This window comes from Balearica regulorum, chromosome 1, assembly GCF_011004875.1.
Source record: "Balearica regulorum gibbericeps isolate bBalReg1 chromosome 1, bBalReg1.pri, whole genome shotgun sequence".
NCBI classification, from domain to species: domain Eukaryota; kingdom Metazoa; phylum Chordata; class Aves; order Gruiformes; family Gruidae; genus Balearica; species Balearica regulorum.
In genome coordinates, this window is record NC_046184.1 from 204737841 (window position 1) to 204762510 (window position 24670).

At 38.8% G+C, this 24670-nt stretch overlaps 1 protein-coding gene across 2 annotated transcripts in view; it reads right to left on the minus strand.

The window, feature by feature from the left end:
- The window catches only part of CNTN5 (contactin 5), a 678480-nt gene that overhangs the window by 259081 nt on the left and 394729 nt on the right, over positions 1-24670 (minus strand). For both annotated transcript variants that reach the window (XM_075742340.1, XM_075742341.1), the window contains exon 3: positions 6057-6275. In XM_075742340.1, coding sequence (XP_075598455.1) covers positions 6057-6275 — 219 coding nt within the window. The remainder of the gene's footprint in view (positions 1-6056; positions 6276-24670) is intronic.

Sequence of the window (24670 nt, forward strand, 5' to 3'; positions counted from 1 at the left end):
GTTTCTTGCGCTCAGCATGATGTCATATGGTATGGAATATCCTTTGGTCAGTTGGGGTCAGCTGTCCCGGCTGTGTCCCCCTCCCAACCCCTTGTGCACCCCCAGCCTACTTGCTGGTGGGGTGGGGTGAGAAGCAGAAAAGGCCCTTGGCTCTGTGTAAACACTGCTCAGCAATAAGTAAGAGCTCTCTGTGTTATCAACACTATTCTCAGCACAAATCCAAAAACACAGCCCCATACTAGCTACTGTGAAGAAAACTAACTCTATCCCAGCCAAACCAGCATAGGACACCATATTTATTTTTCTGCACCACCATGCTGAGCTCCACCTCACTCTGCCCCAGCCCTGACAGCAAAGAGGAAACCCAGGGGAGGTGGGGCAGGGCCAGGACAGTGAGGGGCCATGAGGTGACCGCAGCCCTGGACAAAAGACTGTCCCCACACAAACAGGAGTGACAGTGGCTCTCCATGTTGGCTGTTTTCCCTAAGGGCCTGAGGTGTGGGCTTTGTCCATCCCACTGTGTTTAACGAGGCAGAAGAGCGACGGCCCTTTTTTTCCTGGGCAGCCAAGAGCTCGGCCTTCCACCAGCTCTGGAACACCCTGTGATGTGGCAGCCGTGTCACAGCGGGTGGAACGCTGGTGGTGGCCTTCTCACAGGGGCTGGGAACACGGCTGCCCAGAATGGCTGTGGAAAGGGCTGTGTGGTGAGCCAGCCCAGACTGGAGGCGAGCAGGTGGGCGAGCGAGGGCTGAGGCGAGTGGGCAGGGAGGAGGGCAGGGAGGGGAGGGCAGGGCTGCTGGGCCTGGGCAGGGGCTGCCCGTGGTGCGGCAGATGGCCGCTGCTCCTCCTTTGTCTTCCAGAGCTGGCGGCTCGCACAAGGACGGGACCAGACCATGGCACGCTCCTGTCCTCAGCCACACAGCCAGAGAGATTCGCTGTCTTCTTTAGGACACTCACACTAAGTTAAGGCATCAAGAGTCTGGGCAGAGCCCCTGGGCAGGGTTGCCCATGGTGAGCCAGGGTGGCTGCTCCCTTTGTTTTGTTATCTTGCCTTTTGCAGCCTCAGGACCAGACAGGGACAGGACCAGACCACGGTGCACTCCTGCGCAGCTTTCCACAAAGCCATTGTCCTAAGGACAAGGAAGCACGCACGGTCCCAGTCTGCACCGCGCCATGGTCCCACAGCCAGCCGGAGGCTCCCCACTGCCCTGGACAAGGGCAGCTCCGTTCCACCCACCCTCTCTGTCTGAAACTGACCTTGAAAGAAACTTTTCTGATCCATGAACCATTGGCTGGGTCTTCTGCTTGTGTGGTCTTTCGGGGCAAACCTCCTGGGCCATTTCCTTATTGTCCTTATCATATTTAATTTATATATCTTTGTATATGTGCATATATATGCTCTATATATATATACACAAACACACACACATTTTTATACACATGTATGTTTTCTAATCCTCAGATCCCTTCAGGGATCCGAAAGCATCAGGTTTTTTTTGCAGTAACAGTGACCCATGCTTTTAAAAAGGACAGTCCTGTGTGAGTATGCATTGGCGGATTTTAACTCCACACTTTATTTTTTCTTTCTAACTTAAGCAAGAGCATAAAAAGAGATGAATATTTAACATACATATTAAGCATGTGTATATTTCAATTTACTATTTTAATTTCTCAAGGGAAATATTTCTGTTCCTCAAACAGACTTTTATTAAAACAACCAGTTTTCCATATCTTATTGAAGTGCTATGAGACCAGTGATTTACTATAGATATGCACATATGTCTTGGGATTACAGGTATGCATTGCAACCAAGCAATGTAACAGCTAGTTTGTGGTTCCTTTACAAATTTTAAGTTGCCATTTTCAATCTAGGCAATTAAAAGCATTAAGCACTCTCATTAGGATTTACTATTTAAACTGGTATTCCCCAGAAAGGCAAGGATATAGAAAACATTTAAAATATTAGTAAAATTCCTCTTTTAAAATTCTTGAGTATTCTTGAGAACAGTACTCGAATATCCTTTTCTATTCCAAGATTGTCCTTGCAGCACATTTGCACTTAGAAAATACCGGAGTATGTGACTTTTTAGTAACAAGTATTTAAATCCTTGTGGGAATGGAAATCGGAATCTGTGTATCTTGTGCCTCAAACAGTACCCTAAATGTGTTTTCCCTCTTTTACATACAGAGACACTTTCATTCTCTCTTTCAATTACTGATGAAAAAAAATCAGATGTTCTTTAGTTCTTCTTGCTGAGCAATGCAAATACCATGAGAGCAAACCACATATGAGAATAAAGTTTCCTGTACTTTCAATTCTGTAGTAACTGAAATAGCGTCATTCCTCAACACTCAGCTTTCTTGCAGCCATCCTTGATATAATTCCAGGTCAATAAATACACCGTGAAAAAGAATGAATTCCTGGAACCCTGGGAACACAGAGGTGGGCAGGGAGGAAATATGACCCTGTTCAAAGACCTGCATTGAAGCTGCATTGGCAAGATTATTTTTAGCCTGTCATATTGCTGTATGCTGCACTTTTGAAGAGTAAAAGAAATAATATTTTAAATATTTTCTTAAATAATATTTTTAAAATATAATTGTCTGCAGAAGGTGTAGTGAATTATCTGGAGAAGGTGTAGTGAATTCTACATCGCACTGGTCACTTGCATCAAATATCATTAGTGTAGTTTGACCGCTGTTGGCAATGTTACAGTACCATTCAAGCTATATGACTGGCATAAATAATCTTCTTGGTGCCATCTTCTCAGTCTGAGGTACTGGCGGGAGGAAACACAGCTCTTTTCACTCTGCTGTTTTTCCCTCGCAGGCAAAGTATCTGAGGGGGTATGCTCCGGCAGCATGGGAATATGGGGGAAGGAGGTATTCCTTCAGGTCTTCTCCTCTTCATCTGCTCATGTCCTTTTAGGAGCACTTTTTTACTGCAGGTAATACTGGTGGATGGCTTCGCTAATCCCTCTGAAGGCGGACTAGAGACATCTTATGACAAACCAATTTTTTCCAGCTTTTTTTCTAACACAATGACAAAATTTGTCCAAATGACAGTTGGAAAAAGGGTGATGGCAGTTCTCCTTTGAAAGCAGAGTAACTCAGCGAAAATTAAAAACCACAAGTTTTTACAGGACTGGGAAAACAATATTTTCCTTTTTTTGCCCATTTTTCAAAGGCCTATTGAACTCATATGGTGATAGAAGAATTTTTTAAAGTATAGCTACAAGATACTTTAAAATGATAGTACTTCTAAAGCAGCCGAAAAGGAGGGGTCACTAACAGATCTTCCATCCAAAATTATGTATTGGACTCTGTACACAGACTTTACCCAGAAAAAAACCTACTTGATATATCATGGACCAAACCATATCCCAGTGACCAGTCAGTCCTGGGTATTAATATGTTTAGGGTACATTGAGAAAGTTGCAGGAGTTGCTGATAAGGCTATATATGTTGCTGAAATGTGTGTATCATCAGACTTTATTAAAATAAAACAAAACAGAGATGTTTCATTTAAAATTGGTCCTACAAAGTAAAAGATACTTTTTAGTAAGGGTGGATCAGGTTTTAGTGCTACTCATTGTCACGCTCTTTTTTTTAATTTCTTCCTTTCCTGGCTTGTTTTCAGTTTATGCTTGTTGTATGCACTTTAGGTGATGACTTTAAATGATCTTCTTAACCTTTGTCACCATGGGAAAAAACAGTTTAACCTGTTCAGTATATTCAGAAAATATTTTAGATGTATAAATAACAACAACCCTGTTTTCAAAGAAAACATTGCTTTTTTCAACTAAAACCTAGAAACCCTCTTTTTTTCAGCTTAAACACTGAAAAAATGTATTAACTTCAGTACTAATACTGATTTTACAAGTAGGTTCTATAATACCACCTGTCACTTAACACCTAAGAAATAAACCATGATTATCCATTTAAATATCCCTATAATCTGTCAAAATATAAAATTTCCTTTAATACAATGAAAAAGAAAAAGCCCACTAAAGCAAAAATATATTCCAATGAATAAATCTGTGTGTAACAGATTTTAACATCCTTACCAAAGGTGGCTGCAATTTACTATAATTATTTTGCATATACAAAAGCACATGCATATATATATGTATACATATATATGTGTGTGTATTTATACACACATGTATTTATAAAAGACATTTAATCTTAAAACTATATTTGAGTTAACTTAAAAGTCAAGAGACTTCGAGAAGGCTTTCCTTTTGACACATGCCCCAAGTTAGGTACATTGATTGTAGTGTGCTGCATGCTGGAACAGCGTACAGTACATGCATGACTGAGTTTACTGCAAAGGAGATAAAATTATTTTCTCCTATTTTCAGATTTATCTTTTCTGAAGTAGATATGTTTATTTGCTTATTAGGTAAGATATAGGACAGGTTTTTCCTGTTGCTGGGGAATTCTTTCTCTGTTCTGTGACCTGAAACAAACATATCTGTTCTAAAATTAAATAGTTTGTGCTGTCCAAACTGCATGCCACATTAATCAATATTGCTCAATATTTTTTAGTAATGAAAAAAAATGTCAGTAGTTTTTGACTTTAATTCATACTGGTAAATGCTGAATCTAGCTGATGGTGTGGAATCAGGAATTCTCATTCAACAAAAATTAGGTTCAGATCTTGCACATCTGGAGGTTCATTGTTTCAAACACTCACTTGTAAACTGGACCCTGCTCTTTATTTTCTTCTAAAAGATATCAAACCAAACATGCAAAGATAAAAAGAGTCTTTATTCAAGGTTTGGTTCAATTATCTTTACTGCAGCATTTCCAAAAGTTTTTGGAACAGTAAGAAAGTATATGAGTTTGCAGTTTTATGATTCTTCAAGAGTATTTCATGAATAATTCACACTTTATAGGCACATTCTTTAGTCGTGACTTTACACATTGATACATAGCTTGAAGAGAAGGACTGTATTGCCTTAACTGCATGTTTACGCTAAGTAATTCCATATACTTTAAATTCAGAAGTGAGCTGCAGCATAGTTCTTTTAATTTGGGATATCAGGAAACATATGCTAAATTGAGAGTGCAAATTAAATGGCATAAAGTCAGTATAAAAAGACCTTTATTAGAAGTAATGTCAGGCCTCTGAGCCAGTCTGCTGGGAAATCAGTTGAGAAGTCGCTTGAGAACCTGTATACTTAGGTGGCTAATAAAAGTATTTTGGTTTTTTTCTGATGAAAAACCAGGTTCCTGAGTGTACGCCATATATTAGATTTTTGAATTATGCAAGTTCTCAATTGAAATAGCATAACATATGTGTCCCCCCCTCTTATTAATGTCTTTCACTTCTATTTTTCTTTAAATATCCTCTAAACAACTTCCTCCCTCCCTCTCCTTCCTTCCTCCTTTTCTTTGTCTTTTTTTCCTTCTTTGAATGTAATTCAGATAAATATTATCGCTAAAGAAATAGTATCAGAAATGTGACTTCTTTAAATGTAATCAAATATGAGAAATAACATATTGTTACTATGAGTTATTGCATTTAAAGGTAAATACACACCATATCACGCTGGTATGTCTATCCATGCATGCATGTGTGCATGTAGAGTTGACTCTACAGAGTAGGTAATTTAGAGAAAAAGTAGTTTTATAAGATGTACTATTAATGTTTTATTTACATTACTATCATTCATGATTAAATTAGAAAAAATGCAAAGAGAAAAAATATATATAAAAGAGGGAGTGACATTTTATGACTTTGATTTTTGAATATACAGACATCAGCTGAGTAGGTGAAATTGTGCTGTAATGGAATTTCAAACCACTAGCTTGTACTTTCATGTAGCAAAAACTGTATTAAACTATTCTGCACAGGAATCTTTAAGAAATAATGTTTTAACTGGTGACTTTAAGGCTAATCTGAAGAATCTAAAGGAAAACACGCCCATTTCTACATTGTGACGCTTAAATAATTCAAAATTATGTCTGAGGCATACTGAAGTAAATGGATAAAAATCTGATGCTTTTGAAAAATGTTTCAAAGATTCAGAGAAGGAAACTAGACTTACCATCATGTTTGAAGGCCTCTGAAAAGTGGTAGAGGTTTGTTGGGGAGTGGTAATTTTGTGCAGCTCCTCTCCAGCCTGGTGAAGATACACTTCCTAATGACTGAGTGCTTAATCGTGGTCTGTTCCTTGAATTAAATGGGGCTAAAGATGAACTACCAGATTTGATTCTCAGGATAGCAGCATATGAAGTGGGGAGACCAGGCACAGCTTCTGAATATTCTGGAAAAAAACCAAGAAGTGAACACCGAATAAAGATAAAAACTATCACTTTTCAAAAGAATATTTAGTTATTCAGTAGAAAAGTAAAAAAGTTTTATCTATAAAAGGAGTGTCAGAGATGCCCCAGACTCATGAGACAAGGGACTCAGCTTCTAGACAGAACTGGGTAGCAGCATAGAGCCCTAAGACAGAAAATTCCCTTGCAGTTTCAACACAATATAAAAATCATGTGGTTATTAAATTTCTTACTTATGGTAATACGAATTTTCAATATTTTTAATTCTATTTCTATGACCCTAAGTCACAGTAGAAGTGTCTGCCAAGACACCTTCTTTCCTTCACAGCCTTTGCAGTGCAGAAACTAAATAGCTTGGTTGAAGCTAAATAAGCTCCTTAACACTATTCTGCAAATCAGGTGAGCTAGCTAAAAAGCCGAAGAGCCCATATATGCACAAACATCTCTCCCAACACCATGCACGTGCCAAAGACACCTCCTTTCCTGTCTCTGTGACTTCCCTTTTTACCTTTTCTGCCTGTACTTAAAATTTCAATGTCTACAAATAAAGAATAGTGCCCAAGTGTTTGGACTCTGTATAATACCAAAAGAAAAAGCAATTAAAAAGTATATTATTCTAATAGATTAAAAATATCACTCAGGAGCTTCAGGAACAAAGCAAGCACAACTATTGAAATCAATAGTCCTTAACATGCAGCAGTCTTAAGGAGGTGAGAAGAACATTTTAAAATACATTGATATAGATGAGCAAAGGGAATCTGACTGCATATCAAGTGCCTATGAAGGAAGTGATTTTTTTGGGGGACAGTGGAAGTGACAGAAAAAAAGATCACTGTTCTGTTATCTCCATTGACAATAAATATTTATAAATTGAACATTCTTCAGGTTAGCATAACATGAACAATGGAAAACTATGAGTGTTCAAAAGCTTTGAATAGCAGCACATTCAATTGAAATAAAATTTCTTTAAAACATTAGGTCATGGCCTTGCTGGAAAGCTTTTGGAAAATTATTCTAAGCATAAATATAGTTTGGACTATTTTATATTTCAATAGGTTTAAAATTAGATAAATATGCATTTTACTTTATGAAGATTGTGACAGTGAACGATTAGAGTCTTTCAGGTTTAGGAAAAGGTCATTTCATTAAACTGTTTATTGTCTCTGACCAGATGTTAAAAATCCCCCTCTTCTACCTTTTAGAAGAAACTGGAATTTGGAAAAAGCAGATGACCAGTATTTTAAAATTATAATTTTTATCTATGCAAAATCTAAACATAGAGATGATTTGATGATGCTGTATCTCATTTAAAATTTGGATTTAAATACAACTTTTGGCAACTAGATGGGAAAGGCACAAATAAGGAGAACTCTAAGTTTTTTTTCATCCTGATCTCACAAACCATCTACTTTATTATGTGCATCATGCTGCTTTGTATATCATGTTGTGGTGAGTTGACCCAGGCTGGAGGCCAGGTGCCCCCAAAGCCGCTCTGTCACTGCCCTCCTCAGCAGGGCAGGGGAGAGAAAATATAATGAAAGGCTCCTGGGTTGAGATAAGGACAGGGAGAGATCACTCACCTGTTACTGTCACGGGCAAAACAGACTCGACTCAGGAAAATTAATTAATTTATTGTCAATAAAATCACAGCAGGATAATGAGAAATAAAACCCAAATCTTAAAACACTTTCCCCCCACCCCTCCCTTCTTCCCAGGCCCAACTTCACTCCCCGTTTCTCTCCCTCCTCCCCCCTCAGTGGCACAGGGGGACGGGGAATGGGGGTTGTGGTCAGTTCATCACACGGTGTCTGTGCTGCTCCTTCCTCCTCAGGGGGAGGACTCCTCACACTCTACTCCTGCTCCAGCGTGGGGTCCCTCTCACAGGAGACAGTCCTCCATGAACTTCTCCAACGTGAGTCCTGCCCACAGGCTGCAGTTCTTCATGAACTGCTCTGGCAGGGGTTCCTCCACAGGCTTGCAGGTGGATATCTGCTCCACCATTAACCTCCATGGGCTGCAGGGGGACAGCCTGTCTCACCACGGTCTTCTCCATGGGGTGCACGGGAATCTCTGCTCCAGCGCCTGGAGCACCTTCTGCCTCTACTTCTGCACTGACCTTGGTGTCTGCAGAGCTGTTCCTCTCATGTATTCTCACTCCTCTCTCCAGCTGCAATTGCTCCTGATGTGGCTCTGTTTTGTGGGGGTTTTTCCCCTCCTTAACTCTGTTACCCCAGAGGCACTACCACCATTGCTGATGGGCTCAGCTTTGGCCAGCAGCGGGTCCACCTTGGAGCCGGCTGGCATTGGCTCTGTCGGACATGGGGGAAGCTTCTAGCAGCTTCTCACAGAAGCCACCTCTGTAGCCTCCCTGCTACCAAAACCTTGCCACGCAAACCTAATACACATAAACATAATATCATCTTTCCTGACCCACAAAGAGAGGGGAAATAGAACTTAATAATGGTAAATTAAAATGTTGTATGAAAAGGTATCTTATAGGACCTCTTGAAACATTGTCATTGGAATATAAGTGTGATTTCACAAAAAATACCTTTGACTGTATTTCAATACATTCCTTCAACATATTGCAATATAGATATATTTTAGTTCTTTTAAAGTAAAAATTTTTCATAGGCTAAAATAAAATCTTTCAATTTCCAGGGGAATATTGAAAAAATCTTTAAAATTTCATATTACAATCTATCTCCATTAAAATAATGTATTTTCATTCTGATTTCCCTGAGGTCAGAATCTCAAGATCATTGAGGTTCCTTGAAAATTTTTTGTATATTTTACTTATTTTGGTCTCACCAAATGCTAATTTATCTTATGAACAAAAATATTTTTGACCTTACAAATATAAATGATTTCAGATAAATGAGCTGCAGTAGAAATGTCCATATTTAAACTTATCACATTGAATGTTTCGTGCAGAATGGACATCTTTCTCGTGAGAAGAGAAGGAAGATGTTTCCTGGAGAAAAGGACAGAACACAGTGTACACAGAGGATGGAAACTGTGGTGAACGTAGCAGTTCTGCTGGCAGGATAGCTAATTAGTTGTACTCTACGTGGTCATTGGACACTGTGGAGCTCCTCAGATCCTCACAGCTCAGATCTTCTGATATCCCCAGGATTGCTGATAACCTCCCTGGAACTGCTGCAGGAAATCTGGAAATGGGCAGATTGGGATTCAGTCCTGTTTTTCTCACATGGATCTGGGATGTGGTCAGCTTGTAGCTGGTAACAAGGATGCACGGCACCATGCAAAGGACTCTTGCTTTGAAAAGACAGCACATCTCTTTCTCTCTTTTAAATGCACATCTATCCTTCTAACCCAAGGTGAACAAATGATCAGTAATCTATGTGAGATGGACAAGGAAGCAGAAAGAAAAATGCTAAATTAAAAAAGTATGATATCACAGAACTATTCCTGTGTATATCATAGAATCATAGAATCATAAAATCATAGAATGGTTTGGGTTGGAAGGGACCTCAAAGCTCATCTAGTTCCAACCCCCCTGCCATGGCCAGGGACACCCTCCACTAGACCAGGTTGCCCAAGAGCCCCATCCAACCTGGCCTTGAACACTTCCAGGGAGGGGGCATCCACAGCTTCGCTGGGCAACATATTCCAGTGTCTCACCACCTTCATCATAAAAAAATTATTACTTATATCTAATCTAAATCTACCTTCCTTCATTTTAAAACCATTGTCCCTCGTCCTGTCACTACATGGCCTTGTAAAATGTCCCTCTCCAGCTTTCTCTATATTTTTATACATAAGTAAAATATTACATAATTCTAAAAGTGATACATATTTGGTTTACAAGATCCATTTCTATAGCTTAAAAAAAAAAAAAAAAGTGGAACCAGTGGTGATTGCTGTTGGGAAGACTTTCCTCCAGTGTGCACATAGACATAGAAGAAATAATACACACTGGAAGAAATTCTACTTTATAATAAAAAAAATGCAGACATGCCTTTGGTCCAAACTTTACAACACAGCATAATAAGCCTTGATAAGATTTCCAAAGGAAACATGATTACAACCACATCGATAATGAATGTACTGTTCCTTGAGTATTTTCTGCAGATACAATCACTTTTCTATTTTCAGCATGGTATTTTAGCTCTGTGCTATTTGCCCTGTGGCAAAGGACATGGATTTGGGAAAATTTTATGTCAGTACTTTTTCAGCAAATGATACATACTTTATGTGACTGAAGTATGGTATTATTAGGCTGTTAAATGTGCTGTTTGCCATACATATATCAGGAGTAAAACTCTAATGTCTGAAGACCTTTTAAACAATGTAGTCCCTTTGTTGACCACAGAAGATAATTCCTTAGATGATGTTCCCAAGTATATCAGCTATTCCAGATTGAGAATATTCAAATAATTATTGTTATGTCATTTAATCGGGAAAATTATGAAACAGTCTTCCTTGATGTGTAGACAAAAGGGCTTCCTGTGCAAGCTAGAGTCTGGGCTGTATATTTCTTCTTTTGCAAAGGAATGGACATTAGCAATCAGAAATTAAATACTAACATTAATAATCTTGATTCTTAGGTAGACCATTTAATATAGCTTCTATGTTCCTATTGCCCTGTATTGTCAGCTTGGATAGTGGGTCAAGCAAGAGCACAACTCCGCATGTTTCTACATACACATACTATTTTGTTATTCTTCCTTTTGTTTTCAACAGTAAATTTTTCAGTTCAATGACATACTGAGAACAAAAGGCAGTCAGGCTCCTGCTCCTCTAAGCAAGCCTGCCACTTAGCTCTCCTCCTTGCTGTGTCTCTCATTCTCTGCCATCTCCACCTGCTTCCATAAAACTCTCTCAGATGACCTTGCTCACAGCAGAGGAACATCCTTCTACCAGGTTCTGCTATCACCCAGCAAAAAACTTAAGGCAAATAAGCAGCTTTCCTCCCTGCTGCCCGGGCACCCAAGAGAAGCAAAAAGCAGTATGCATGTATAAAGTTATAAACAAACACATCACAATTGTATCCTCCATTACACTTAATTCATTTACCACCAGGCCAAATTGCAGATTATACACACAAGGGAGACAAAAATAACCATTAATCCTTTCAAAATTATAGTATGAAATACTTTTTATTCTTTTTAATTTAAGAGCACGCTAACTTACTAGATGACGCATACTACAGGTCATAGTAAGTTTGAGCTAACGAGTACTCCTGACCTAATTAACTTGGGATCAGACTTTACATCATTAGGGTGAGTGCCTGGAACAGCTTCCAGGCAGAGGTATGCATCTGGAGGGGAAGGAGGTTTGAGGAGGTGCAGGAGCCACAAAAATGTGGAGGGCTAAGCAATAAGTGGGACTGGGAAAAGGAGAAAGTACAATAGCGAGACTCATTCCAGGCTGCCTAAATTTTGCCGACGCATCACATTGCTAGGGAAAAGTAAATAGAAGCCATACTGAAATCTCCGGTGGTATGCAGCCTCTCTTTCTGCACTTGAATCAAAGTGCAGTTTTTGCTAATGTAATATTTCTCCCTTTTAGGCTATAACTGTCCTGTTTCCTTGCATACATAACCCAAAAGCTACTCCAGTAAATAGGATTCAACAACCCTGAAATAGCTTTGACAACTTTTTTTTTCTGAAATACTACGTGTAGGCAGCTTGGGGAAATGAACTTGTTCTGTGCTGCTTCATCAAGTCAAGACGACTGTAATTCTTTTCCCACTTAAAAAGAAAAACCCCATATTTTAAGATTCTTTATTATCTAGTTGAATAGGGAACACTTGTTCACAGTGGTAAATCCAGGATTTGAAAGAACAAAAGAATCCACATGATCTCAGATGGCATGAATGTAAAGTACCATGGGAAGAAAGAGAAGGAAAGGATACAAAAGTCACTCTATGTGCTGAAAAGGTCCTGCAGTAACGGCAGTATTACACAAGCTGGTTTCTGACCTTTCATGGTGTAATTGCTTTATTTGGCTGGGATTAGGGATCAGTGTGAAACTTCACTCTGACTCTGGTTGCTTTGTCATGCTCCTGGGAATGCTGTATCTGAGTAAAGCTTCTTTCGTACGATGTAACTGGAAGTGGTTAATAAATTATACATAAGCAAATATTTCTTGTTTTGTTTACTGAAAGCCTGTAGCCTGTGATCATTACTGACAACTAGAGCAGAACTCACGCTTACCTGAAAACAAACCCCACTTCCTAATCCGAACATTTGCCTCCAGAGATTTAGACTTCTGAACTGCCTAGTTGCAGTGGCTTAATTAGAATATATTTTTATTGGAGTACTATTTACAATAAAATTATTCCTTTAATTTTGTTTGGATTAGACTTCTGAGACTTGGAAGAATAAATTTATTTTCCATTATTTAAGTACACAGTTAAACTGCTGGAGAGTAGTTGTTACTCTCTAATGTGTTTTTTAGCTTTACCAGTCTACCCTTAAAATCCTTGAGAAATTCCATCAAAGACCTATGGGTAGCTCTCAAAACTCTGATGCACATTTCACAATGAAATTATATTTTCTCTAACATCGTTCTTAGAATTAACTTAATTTGGGATGAAACATCCAAAGGTTTTTCAGCTGCAAGCAGACACAGATAAGGAATATATAGGCCCAAATACAAAAGATATTAAGCAACTAGAGACCAGACACAATAAAATCAGCAGCTTGGATTAGCCTTCATAGTTCTTTGCACTAGAACTACCAGATTTATAGTCATCTTAACAGCAGCATGACAGTTTTAAGATAGAATATATTGGTTTATTCCACGTGCATATTTTCTTAAATGTGATTTCCAACAGCAAACCCATGTTTTGAACTAGTTTTGGTAACTTTTTAATGAATCTGTGTCAACTCATTAAATTATTCCTGCATCTTTTATTATTTCCAGCACATGCTGCTGTTCAGCCTTTCTTTGGTCAGATTCAACACAACGAGGAAAACCAGCACCACGGGTAGTAGAGAAACTGTCTTCTACTGATTACTGAGGTGTTTTTTTCTTTTAGAAAAAGCAAAGATACGAATTTCAAGATCATTTGAAAGAAATTTAGTCCTATAATAGCTCTATCAGGTTCAATTTGACTTCATTTCATGTGTGCTGTGGGAGAACTAAGCTGACTCGGAGACAAAGGGGATCTTTTCCCACAGGATGCCATATGCTGATACACGTTCCTTAGGTACACTCCATGGGTACAAATATAAACCACAAATATTATCCTGTTATATTTTATCTGACAGGTTTATTTCAAAAGGCAAAACCTATGTCGACATAACAACAGTACTATGTAATTTGACCAAAATACATTCTTTCTTCGAATAGGGGGAGATGATAAGGCAAACTCACTGAATCCATCCCCAAAACTTTTCTGAAAACTGTCTTTGTAGGGTTTGAAATCTATGGAGAGTAAAGGATTCTGATTCTTGGGGTGATGTTTTGGTTTTCCTTCATTCCTTTTTTTTTCTTAAGTGACTCCTGGTCAGTTACTAACTCATTGACATTTCTCCACTATCTAATTAAAACATAGTCTATCAGCCTATCTTATAATACTTGCAAATGTGACCTTCATTTGTATATTTTTGCTAGCTAGCACGTTTAATCAAATGTCACTAAGAATGCTAACCCATTTTTTTCATTGCAACTTTTAATTACATTGTTTCAGTGGAAGCGTTCAGTCTTCTAAGCTTATGAATATATCTGCCTTCATTCTGCAAACTGGATTGTAGAATAGTCGCTCCTCAATTTTTTTAAACAGAAATATGTTTTCTGTCTTGTTTTCTGCATGCACATTGGTTTCCTTGTGAACCGCTGAATGGCATAGTTTGGCAATAACCTGAGAGAGAGATGCAAGAATAGTAGGAAACTCTGTTGATAAGGTGTCCATCCAGGGCATCTCCTTATGAGAAGTTGGATTACTACTAAAACACAGCAAAATGTCAATAAATTATGTTTTCCTGATGAAATGAGGTAACTGTAACAAAAAACCCCAAAACCAAACCAAAACCAAAACCAAAACCACCAAACAAAACATCCAGAACATAATAAAGGAAAAAGTGGAAGCCAGCAGATTTTCTTGAGAGCTGGTTAATGGATCTGATCCTCCTCTGCATACTCAGCACTGTGTGTGGTTTAGTTTATATGTCAGAGATTTCATTTTAAAGATGCCATTATATCCTAATGATTACTCAAAACAACAGACAATGCAATAACATATGCAGACAGTCATCAAAACCAAACCAAAACAATCAAAAAGACTGAAACCTTCACTGAAACCTCATTTTAAACATATGGAATCTGGACGTCTACATGTGAGCTAGTGAGGCTGGGCTCACTTCACAGGTAGTGAGGAGGAAGAGGAACATGGCATGTGATGTGACGAATACGCTCAGTAAATAGCTACTTTTTCTCATCATAGACTTTAAAAGGACAGTGAGTAGCTGAGAAGTCAACATTTCAACTTGTTCAGATGTCCGTTGTCTTAGTCCTCTCATCATAAATCAGTCAAGCTTTATTTGTGTCTTTTCTACTCAAAATTTCCCATTGTTCTGGGGAGAAGTGAAGATCAAGAGATTTGAATCGTTTTCAAAGCAGCAGTGGGGGATATTTTAGAAGCTGGAAGTTCTCAAGGAAAATATAGTGGTGGTCCTCATCAACCTTTTTCACCACAGATTTGGTAGTATGGGAAAGGGAGAAAATTAATCTCTTTAAGATGGTCTTTCATTGGGGAAAAGAAATATTTTTGCCAAGACTTTGGCCAAAATAAGTAAACCTTCAATCCAAAAATTGTTCTGTTGAACTTTTCAGTAGTCCAGTGTTCAAGGAAGATACAAAATAATTTAATCTGAAAATCCAAAATACACTTTATAGGAATTGCTTTTTTTCTTAGAAATCTGCTAGTACAAGGTAGTAAATTTGAGAACATAGAATACTATGGACAGATATAGAAAAAAATAAAAATAACTAGGGATATATTTTGTTTTCCTTTGAAGTAAAGTGAAAGTGCTTTGAAGACTTAAAGCACTGACTGAAAGTTAGTAAAGAATATTTCCAGTGACTATTAGCAAACGAATCAGCAAGTTTGGAATATTATACTGTTAGAGCTAATTTAAATGCGATGAATTTTTATGAGGAATTATTTTGAATAATATAAAGATGCTTTTGTAGAGTTAGTCATTGTTTCCCTTCGTACTGAAAAAACAATCTATTTTCCATCTTCCACTTCATACTCATAATGCAGCAAATAGATGACTCAATATACGCCCAGTTATTCCCACTTTGCATCCAAAATATAACATCCGCCAGATCAAACAAAAGATACTTTAAAATATAACACTTTCAGCTGCAGAAAGCTTACAACTGCAATAACAAAAATAATAAATGTAATAATATATTCCAGTTATGGAAGAATATTCGTCCAAAGTAAGGTAATTTTAATCTGAGAAAAGTGCTTTGAGATTATTGTCATATTTTTTTCTATCAAAATACGTAATATTTTCTATTTCGAAACCTGCTAATATAATATACAGATTATGACTAGTTAGGGTATGTTTCTGCCATAGCATAGACTTCAAACACGGTGATTATGTTCAGTAAGTGTTTTGCACCTTTTTCAAATTCACTGAAGTCATGTAATGAAAAGTGCTTTTCAGATGTAAAAAATATAAAACTCTTCTTTGAAAACTCTTCTCATGAACTTACTGAAGAAAAATTTAACTCCAAATAATAATAATAATAATAAAGCTATACAATTTATCATATTCCATCTAGCTCAGTATTTATTACTTCTATTTTTTGCACTCTTTAAGATGACAGATGTATCTGGCACTTCACCAATGCATGGAATTTTTCTGCCTGTTTGTCTAATAAAAGGCATTTTAGGCCAGTTTAGTATGAAAAATAACACTTAGAGCAAACAGTATAGATAGCTGAGGGCATCACTATTCTCCTGTCACCCAAGAAAGAGAATGTAGATATTAGCTTCTTCTGTATATCTTGTGATCTTTGGCCTGAAGGAGTAGTGTTACTTACTAGGTGTAATTTGTAGGTATACATGAAGAAGTGCCCCAAGACTCGTGTTTCTTTGCTTGTCAATTTTTTAGATGTACTTCATTGTCCTACTTTTCAGGTACTTTTCATACAATATTTTTCAGCTCAAACGTGACATGTATTCTCTAGCAGGAAAGTATGGAGCATTACTAATGTGAGATCCATAGATTAGCCTAGACTGCATGCTTTTAATTGAAATCTTAACTTATTTTCCCCATGGCTGATGATCATCAGAGTGAGCTGTCAATTCTGAATGTGAAGGGAGAACCAAGCACCAAAGGTCAACTATTTCAGTACAAATCAATTAAAGTAATTAGATGGATAGAAATCCTTATTTATAGCCCTTCCTTCCTACAGCAATATGCATATCAATGTTAGGTGGACAATAATAGATCAATCTACAGCAAAGGAGAAATTTGTAATTGACATCATTGTTAATATAAAACGCTTGATTAAATTATTAATACCATCATGAAAAATGAAGCAGTGAAAATCTTAATAATCAGTGTATGAAGAAAGCTACCTGCTGATTTTCTTGGCAATGGAAATGTTTACACTTGTAAAACAATGGGTTTTTTTAAGCGATCACAGAGCTACTTGGCCAGAAAAACATAATCTAGGATGTTTCTCATTTTTCAGAAAGGTTGTGAAACACATCCTGAACTAACTTGAAAATACCAGTTTGTCTGCTGTTGCTCAAACACAAACTCTGGTACTGCCTTCAAACTACCAGATGTTGCTTTCAAAAACCACATTTGTCTTTTCTCCTATGATGTCCTTTAAACAAGGAATTAGCTTCTCATAAACATCTTTACTGCTATCGTATTCCATTTCTCCAAAACTACACCAGAAAACTTGCTTTTTTGGTGATGCCAGTGCATCCAGGCCAGCTGGATAGCTGGTGTGAGAGTTGTTATCGCTTCATATTTTCTTGTGTGCAAAGACTTCTACTTTGGTCTGCTTTACACAGTAACCTTGGTAGCAAGGACTATGTCTCTTTGCTTGCAGTTTCACCTGTCAGTAAAACAGGATCCCCTGCAACCATGGATCAAATGCCAGCAGAGGCAGAGCTGACTCCAGACTGGTGTCAGTCTGGTGTCCCTGGCGCAGTGACTGGGCTAAAAAGGGGCCCTGGGACATGGGCAGGGTGGGGGGAAGCCCTAGAGAGGCTGAGAAGGATCGCTGAAGCCTAGCAGCTCCCTTCCCAGCAAGGTGTACCTCACACCTTGCAGAGACCTGGGCTCAGCAGGGACCTGTCATGGAGTGGTTTAGTTCCTGTGGGACAGCATAAGGCTATTTTAAGGGACGTAGAGCCAGGGCAGGGACAGGGACTGATACAGGGACATGACATGGGAGGGTGGGTCTGGGGGGGGCATTCAGGCTGCCTGTGAGGGAGACATGGCAGGCTGAGGGGGGGAGGATGGGAGAGCTGCGTTCAAGCCTGACCAATGACTCTTGTTTATGTGTTATAACCAGAACCACAATTCAGCCTATGATCTTAGAATCATAGAATCATTTAGGGTGGAAAAGGCTCTTAAGATCATCAAGTCCAACTGTTAAGGCAGCACTGCCAACTCCACCACTAAACCATGTCCCTAAGGACCACATCGATACCCCTTTTAAATACCTCCAGGGATGGTGACTCAACCACTTCCCTGGGCAGCCTGATCCAATGCTTGACAACCTTTTCGGTGAAGAAATTTTTCCTAATATCCAATCTAAACATCCCCTGGCACAACATGAGGCCATTTCCTCTTGTCCTATTGCTTGTTACTTGGGAGAAGAGACCAACACCCACCTCACTACAACCCCCCTTGCTGCAGAGAGTCATAAGGTCTTCCCTCAGCCTCCAGGCTAAACCAGTCCAGTTCCCTCAGCTGCTCCTCAAAAGACTTGTGTTCAGACCCTTCACCAGCTTTGTTGCCCTTCTTTGGACATGCTCCAGCACCTCAGTGTCCTTCTCGTAGTGAGGAGCCCACAACTGAAACTGGTACTTGAGGTGCGGCCTCACCAGTGCCAAGTACAGGAGGACAATCACTTTCCTAGACCTGCTGGCCGCACTAGTTCTGATACAAGCCAGAATGACATTGGCCTCCTTGGCCACATTCAGCCAACTATTGACCAGCACCCCCAGGTCCTTTTCTGCCGTGTAGCTTTCCAGCCACTCTTCTCCAAGCCTGTAGCCATTGCATGGGGTTGTTGTGACAAGATCTTTACCATTGAAATGCAGATTTACTAACAAAATACTGAAAACAAAAAAAGGTATTATAGTATATGAATGTGAATGAAGAATGTTTATTTGAAAAGAAAGAAGGCTACTGCTTCATCTCCCATCCCCAGGCAGAGCTTTCACCAAGGCATAAGCACACTTCACTATTCAAACAGCTTCCCTGTCTTCAAACTTATGTGGATGGAAGAAATTGAAAGTTAAGAGAATTTAGCCACCTATTTAAGAGAAACTACTGGAAATTATTTTTAAAACATATTATTACTTTTTATACATCATAATAAGTGTAGACATCTTTTCATGTTTGGATGAAAGAATCTGTGACATTTTTCATAAAAGTATGGAAGTACCATGAACAATAAAATCATAAGGGTTTCCTGAAGTAATGAAAGATTAATATAGCTTTCTGAGAAAAGATCATGTATTAATAAGACAGAAAAACTAGAATTTGACAGGTTTATGTAATCTACAAGTTAAGATTAGTTTGGAGAGGCAACAGCTGTACAGTATATGACTTGTTTAAAGAATTATGCAAAATTTTCTTTTATTATAAGGGAAAGTCCACAGTTTGGAAGCTGTGCAAGTAAACAGAGATCATATTAACATTCAATGCAATGAGTACAAGAGCAAGAAATTCTAACAGTGCTTAATTAAAATAATAAAATAATCCACTAAAAGTTTGCCAATTAACATTTAGTTTTTAAGAAGGATCAACTTTACTTTGACATAGAAATTTGTGGATAAGCTTTTGATTAGCAGAGACATTTATGATTCACAGCTAAAGTAAAGCTTTCTTTAAATTGCTAAGTTAATTAAAGGTTACCTAGGATAATGTAAGTTTTTCTGTTTCCTGTGATACACATTCTTACATATTATCCCAGTTCTGTGTGTTTATGTGTCCAGTGGAAGCAGAGAGTCTTTCATCCCCTTTAAAATATCTATCTCCTGGTTCAAAGCTTTTTTTTGTTTTTTGAGGCAGCTAATGTATTCTTCCCTCCCCTTGGGTCCTTCTCTAGTTCTCTGTGGTTTGCTTTAGTGTTCACTAAATATTTTACAGTGCACTCTCCACCTTGGCTTGCATCTTTGAGACTTTTATGTGGCTTTGTTTTCCCTTAGGAATCCTATGAATTAATCACTGGATGTGTTGTCAGTGTAAACAGCTATCGCCAGCGATTAAACAATCCTTACACACACAGAGTGAAATTCATTCTTGTGCTCTGGACAAATACACTGGCAAAGCACTTCTTAGGCATTTCTGAATATTTAAAGTAGCACATAAGTCTAGACTGTTAAGGGGGTAAGAATTTATGCTGCTTCTGAAGTGTTTTCAAAAATAATAAAGCAAATTAACCCCCCACACACCTTGTTATGATGGATGTTATTCCACTGTCCTGCATGGAAACAACAGTTCCATGAAAAGGTACATGCCGAAACTCGTCTCTTGTTTGATATGTACTGATAGAAGTGAATACACAAACCTTTCAAGACATGCAAAATTCTTCCGGTCTTTGCAATGAAATGAATTAGAGTGCACTGTGCAGGGATTTGTATTTGCATAGGGTAAAACCATAATGCAAACACATCTGCATGCTATTTTCCAAAATTGGAAATAACTTTGTTGTACTAAACCCTTAATACTCCATAATCGCTTTAGGTGATTCTTAGTTCTCCTCTGTGTTCATAGTGGTTGTTTTTAAGCACAGGACCCAGTGCCCACTTGTGTGCATTTCCAACTATAAGCCTATTCTGGTGGTAAGGCTGGCACCCTCAATGAAGCATTGCAAATTCAAAGGAAAGCCATCAAAAGACAGATTAGCAGCTCTTTGAAGGACACAGACTTGACTGGTCATACAGTTCTTTCTAATGGAAAAAAGAGAGACTGTACAGCTGATCTCTAAAAAGTGCAAATTATTTAAAAATAATAATAGGAGTACTAAAATAATTTCCTAAAAACACAACTGTTTTGTTATACAGACAAAGCAAAAAGTGCAGTTTAATAAGGAGCTACCTAGTGGTTTTCTAAACTTTAGAAATATGATAATTTTAATTTTCAAGTTCAGCAATAGATTTTATGGATTTGGGAAAAAAAAATAAATCAAATTATCAAAGTTTATCTCACTCAGAACTTTAGCAAAATAGTCCTAAATAGTGCTTCCATCAAATGTTTGTAGAACCAACAGTCTGAAAAGACCTAACTTTGGCAAAATAATGCCATATAAAGGTGAAAAAAAGGACCTTGTTATGACAACATGAAATATTAAGGCAATATTTATGGTTCTGTTTGCATGCAGAGAGATAACTTTCAAAGTCTGATTAATTACTACAGGTAAAAGTAGAAAATTGACTATAATCTCAAAACAATAAAGTATTTGATAATATTTTTAAAGGAATATAGATGTCCAGGTTTTAGTCTCATTTTCAAAGAATTATTTAAGCATACAGAGTCTCATCTGCAGTGCTGCTGTATGTTGTCGGTTTGGGGCCCAGGAGATTTCTCTGTCCCAGTCCCCTGGAGCCAGGCTGGTGTGATCCTGTGACACCGGGTCCAGGCACTAGCAAGACTGAGAATTTATCCCTAGTGCAGACAAACACACACAAGCAAACTACACAGTCAACGCTGGACACGAGTGGATGAACACAAACAGGGCAGTGCCTTTATGGGCAGCACCTACACACCAGCAGAACAGATGTTACCCTCACCTAGGAAAACAGGTCAGAATAGGGTTTAATAGGAAAGCAATGCAGAATGAGACGAGCAGGGGCAGGGCACGGCCAGATGAGTGTACTGACCAGCAGCTTGTCTGTACCCAGCTGCCCCTTTTATCACAGAATCACAGAATGGATGAGGTTGGAAGGGACCTCTGGAGGTCCAATCCCTCTGCTAAAGAAAGGCCAACTAGAGCTGGATGCTCAGGACCATGTCCAGATGGCTTGTCAGTGTCTCCACAGAGAGAGACTCCAGGGACTCTGTCTTTGGTCACCCTCACAGTGAAGAAGGGTGTTCCTGATGTTCAGAGGGAACCTCCTGTGTTTCAGTTTGTGCCCATTGCCTCTGGTCCTGGCACTGGGCACCACTGAAGACAGCCTGGCTCCATCGTCTTTTTACCTTCCTTTCAGGTATTTACAGACCTTACCTTCTCCAGGCTGAACAGTCCCAGCTCTCTCAGCCTTTACTCATAAGAGAGATACTCTAGTCCTTCATCATCTTCATGGCCCTTGGTTGGACTCTCTCCAACATGTCCATGTCTCTCTTATACCGGGGAGCCCAGAACTGGACACAGTCCTTCAGCTGTGGCCTCACCAGGGCTGAGCAGAGGGGAAGGATCACCTCCCTCCACCTGCTGGCAAGGCTTTGGCTAGTGCAGCCCAGGAGAGCATTGGCCTTCTTTGTGGTAAGGGCCCATTGCTGGCTCATGTTCAACTTGGTGTCCACCAGGACCCTCAGGTCCTTTTCCGCAAGGCTGCTTTCCAGTGGGCTGCCCCCCACCTTATGGGGTAATGGTACCTTCATTGAAAGTCAACGTTTCTCCAATCCTCTGAGAATTCAGTAAGAATGTTCAGATAGATATTAAAAGCCAATCCCAGAATAAACACATGTATACAGAATACTTTGCTCTCAAAGATCAAAAGCATCAGTGTTTTGTGTAATGGGATTTAACATAGGGCAGAAAGGAGTTTTTCACCATGGTAGTAATACTAATTACTATTAGAAGCTTAATTCGCTGCTCAATTAATATCAGATACTTTCCAGCTGAGTGGTCCCCAACATATACTGGTGCCTGGGATTGTTCCTGCCCAAGCGCAGAATTTTGCACTTCCCCTTGTTGAGGTTACTGCCAGCCCATTTCTCCAGCCTGTTGAGGTCCCTCGGGATGGCAGCAGGACCCTTTGGCATTATCAGCCACTCCTCCTAGTTTTGTGTTATCTGGAGATTTGCTGAGGGTACACTCTTCCCCACCATCCAGATCATTAAAGAAGATGTAAAACAGGACTGGAAGCAGTTTGACCCCTGGAGTACTCTGCTAATTACTGGCCTCCAACTAGACTTTGTACTGCTGATCACCCCTCGCTGGGCTCAGCCATTCAGCCAGTTATCAACCCATCCACTAACTGCTCATCCAGCCCATACATCAACAGCTTCCCTAGGAGGATCTTATGGGACACAAAGGCTTCCTGAAGTCCAGGTAGACAATAACCACTGCTGTCTCCTCTTCCACCAGCCATGATCCCCAGAATTATGTCCTGTCCTCTCTGTTACTGCAGGTTCGTTCCTCCCTAACCTACCTCAATCCCTTCCTTTCTCTGCATTTGGACCTTCTCAGAAACCTCTTGCAACAACTGTATCTCCAGTCCCCCTCAAACATCCCATAGGTTTGCTCATTCCCATGAGACCCATGATGATCTTGTTTTGCTCATCAGTTACAGTGTTCTGGCTGGGCCTCTCCATGGGTACATCTGAGAAGTTCTTTCAGTGGCTCATCAATCAGTGATTTGAGACCTTGGGTCTTCGACATTGTTATCTCCTCTTCATTCAGGTTTGTGTGTCTAGGTGTTTAATTTTATACTTTTCCTGCCTCTTGTCCTAGTGTTTTAAGGATAGACCAGATGATAGCCTTACATTCCACGTATTGTTACAGCTCATGTAAGTAAGTAAGTAAGTAAGTGCAGCGCATTTCCATGGAAAGCCTGTGAGAGTCCAACTAATGCTTTTCTGATTTCTTTTTTTGGACGGGTTTCTCTTCTTCATTCACTGTAGTGGGGCCCAGGAAGAATAGGTTTCCTAAATGTAGCCTTTGGGAATATTACTTTTATTCTCAGTGAAAGTCAATGACACCTATGTACCTCAATCAGATTTAGAAGCTGGACTTAGATCAGCCTCAGGCTATTTATAATCATTTAGCTTTCCAATTACTTTTGGAAAACTGAAGGATCCATTTTATAGCTGTCATAAATGTCAATAGCATATTGGTGCCATATATACTCATGGTAATTTGTCATTATTATTGTTATTAAATATATATATATTGACAGTATAAAGAGGTTAGCCTCTTTGAGCAAACTGGACAAGCTATTGTATGGATTTCCAGAGACTGAGAATAGTAGTTAACAGATGAGAAGGCAAATATTATCTAAGAAGTTACACAAAAAAAATGGCAGATTATAACTAAAATATCTCAGAGTTACAAATAGACCTCATGATTTGGTCCTGTAGGGTGTTTGGAGGAGGATGGAGGTCTGAAGTCTCAAATAAAGACAAAATGATTTGACAATATCATAATGCAGCCCACCAGAATGCCCTGTAACATCATCCCATCCAATAGTGGGCAGTAACACACCTCTTTGTAGACTAGTCAATGACTTATTACAGCCCCAGAGAAATTATCCTGAGTGCTTTCCTTAATCTTTTCATAAAGTAATCAGGAAGAATTCCTATTAGGAACTAACAAGAAGAAATACATGATATGATCATTATAAAACTAGAACCAAAGCATGTTTTTTTATTACTAACAGCAACAAAGAGAAAATTATACCAGCAAGCAATGCTATTATAAATTTGCACGCAGGATTCTAATAAAATGTATAAATGCATTAGAGCCATCTATGTGGGAAACAAATCATCTGCAAGCATTGGCACTGTAACAGATGTAATGGGATTACAGTTGGAACCAGCACTGAAACACCATGACAGACAAACTTAGTCCCCATATGTACATAGAGTGAATAAGCAATGAAAATGTAAAATACAGCAGAGAAAAATCAGCACAATTGATTTTAGAAGTCACCACAAAGGACTTTTCTAAGGCAATCAGAAACATCTATTACATTTCAAAGTAGCATTAGTTTGCCAGGCACTTAGGGGAGAGTACACATGGGCAACAATAAGAAAAGACTTGTCATGTGTTGAATTATTTTGGCTTTATTGCTGATTTCCATTTCAAAAAGTAGTTGCCATTTTATAGACATGGAGTACAGCAGGAGTTTTTAAGATTTTGGAATCAATCAAGGCTGTCTAAAATGTAGATACCTTTCCAGAAGAATTTATAATAGTTCTTTTTTGCTACAGTGTAATTTAGTGCTGTCATATAAGTAAATTTTTACGTATGA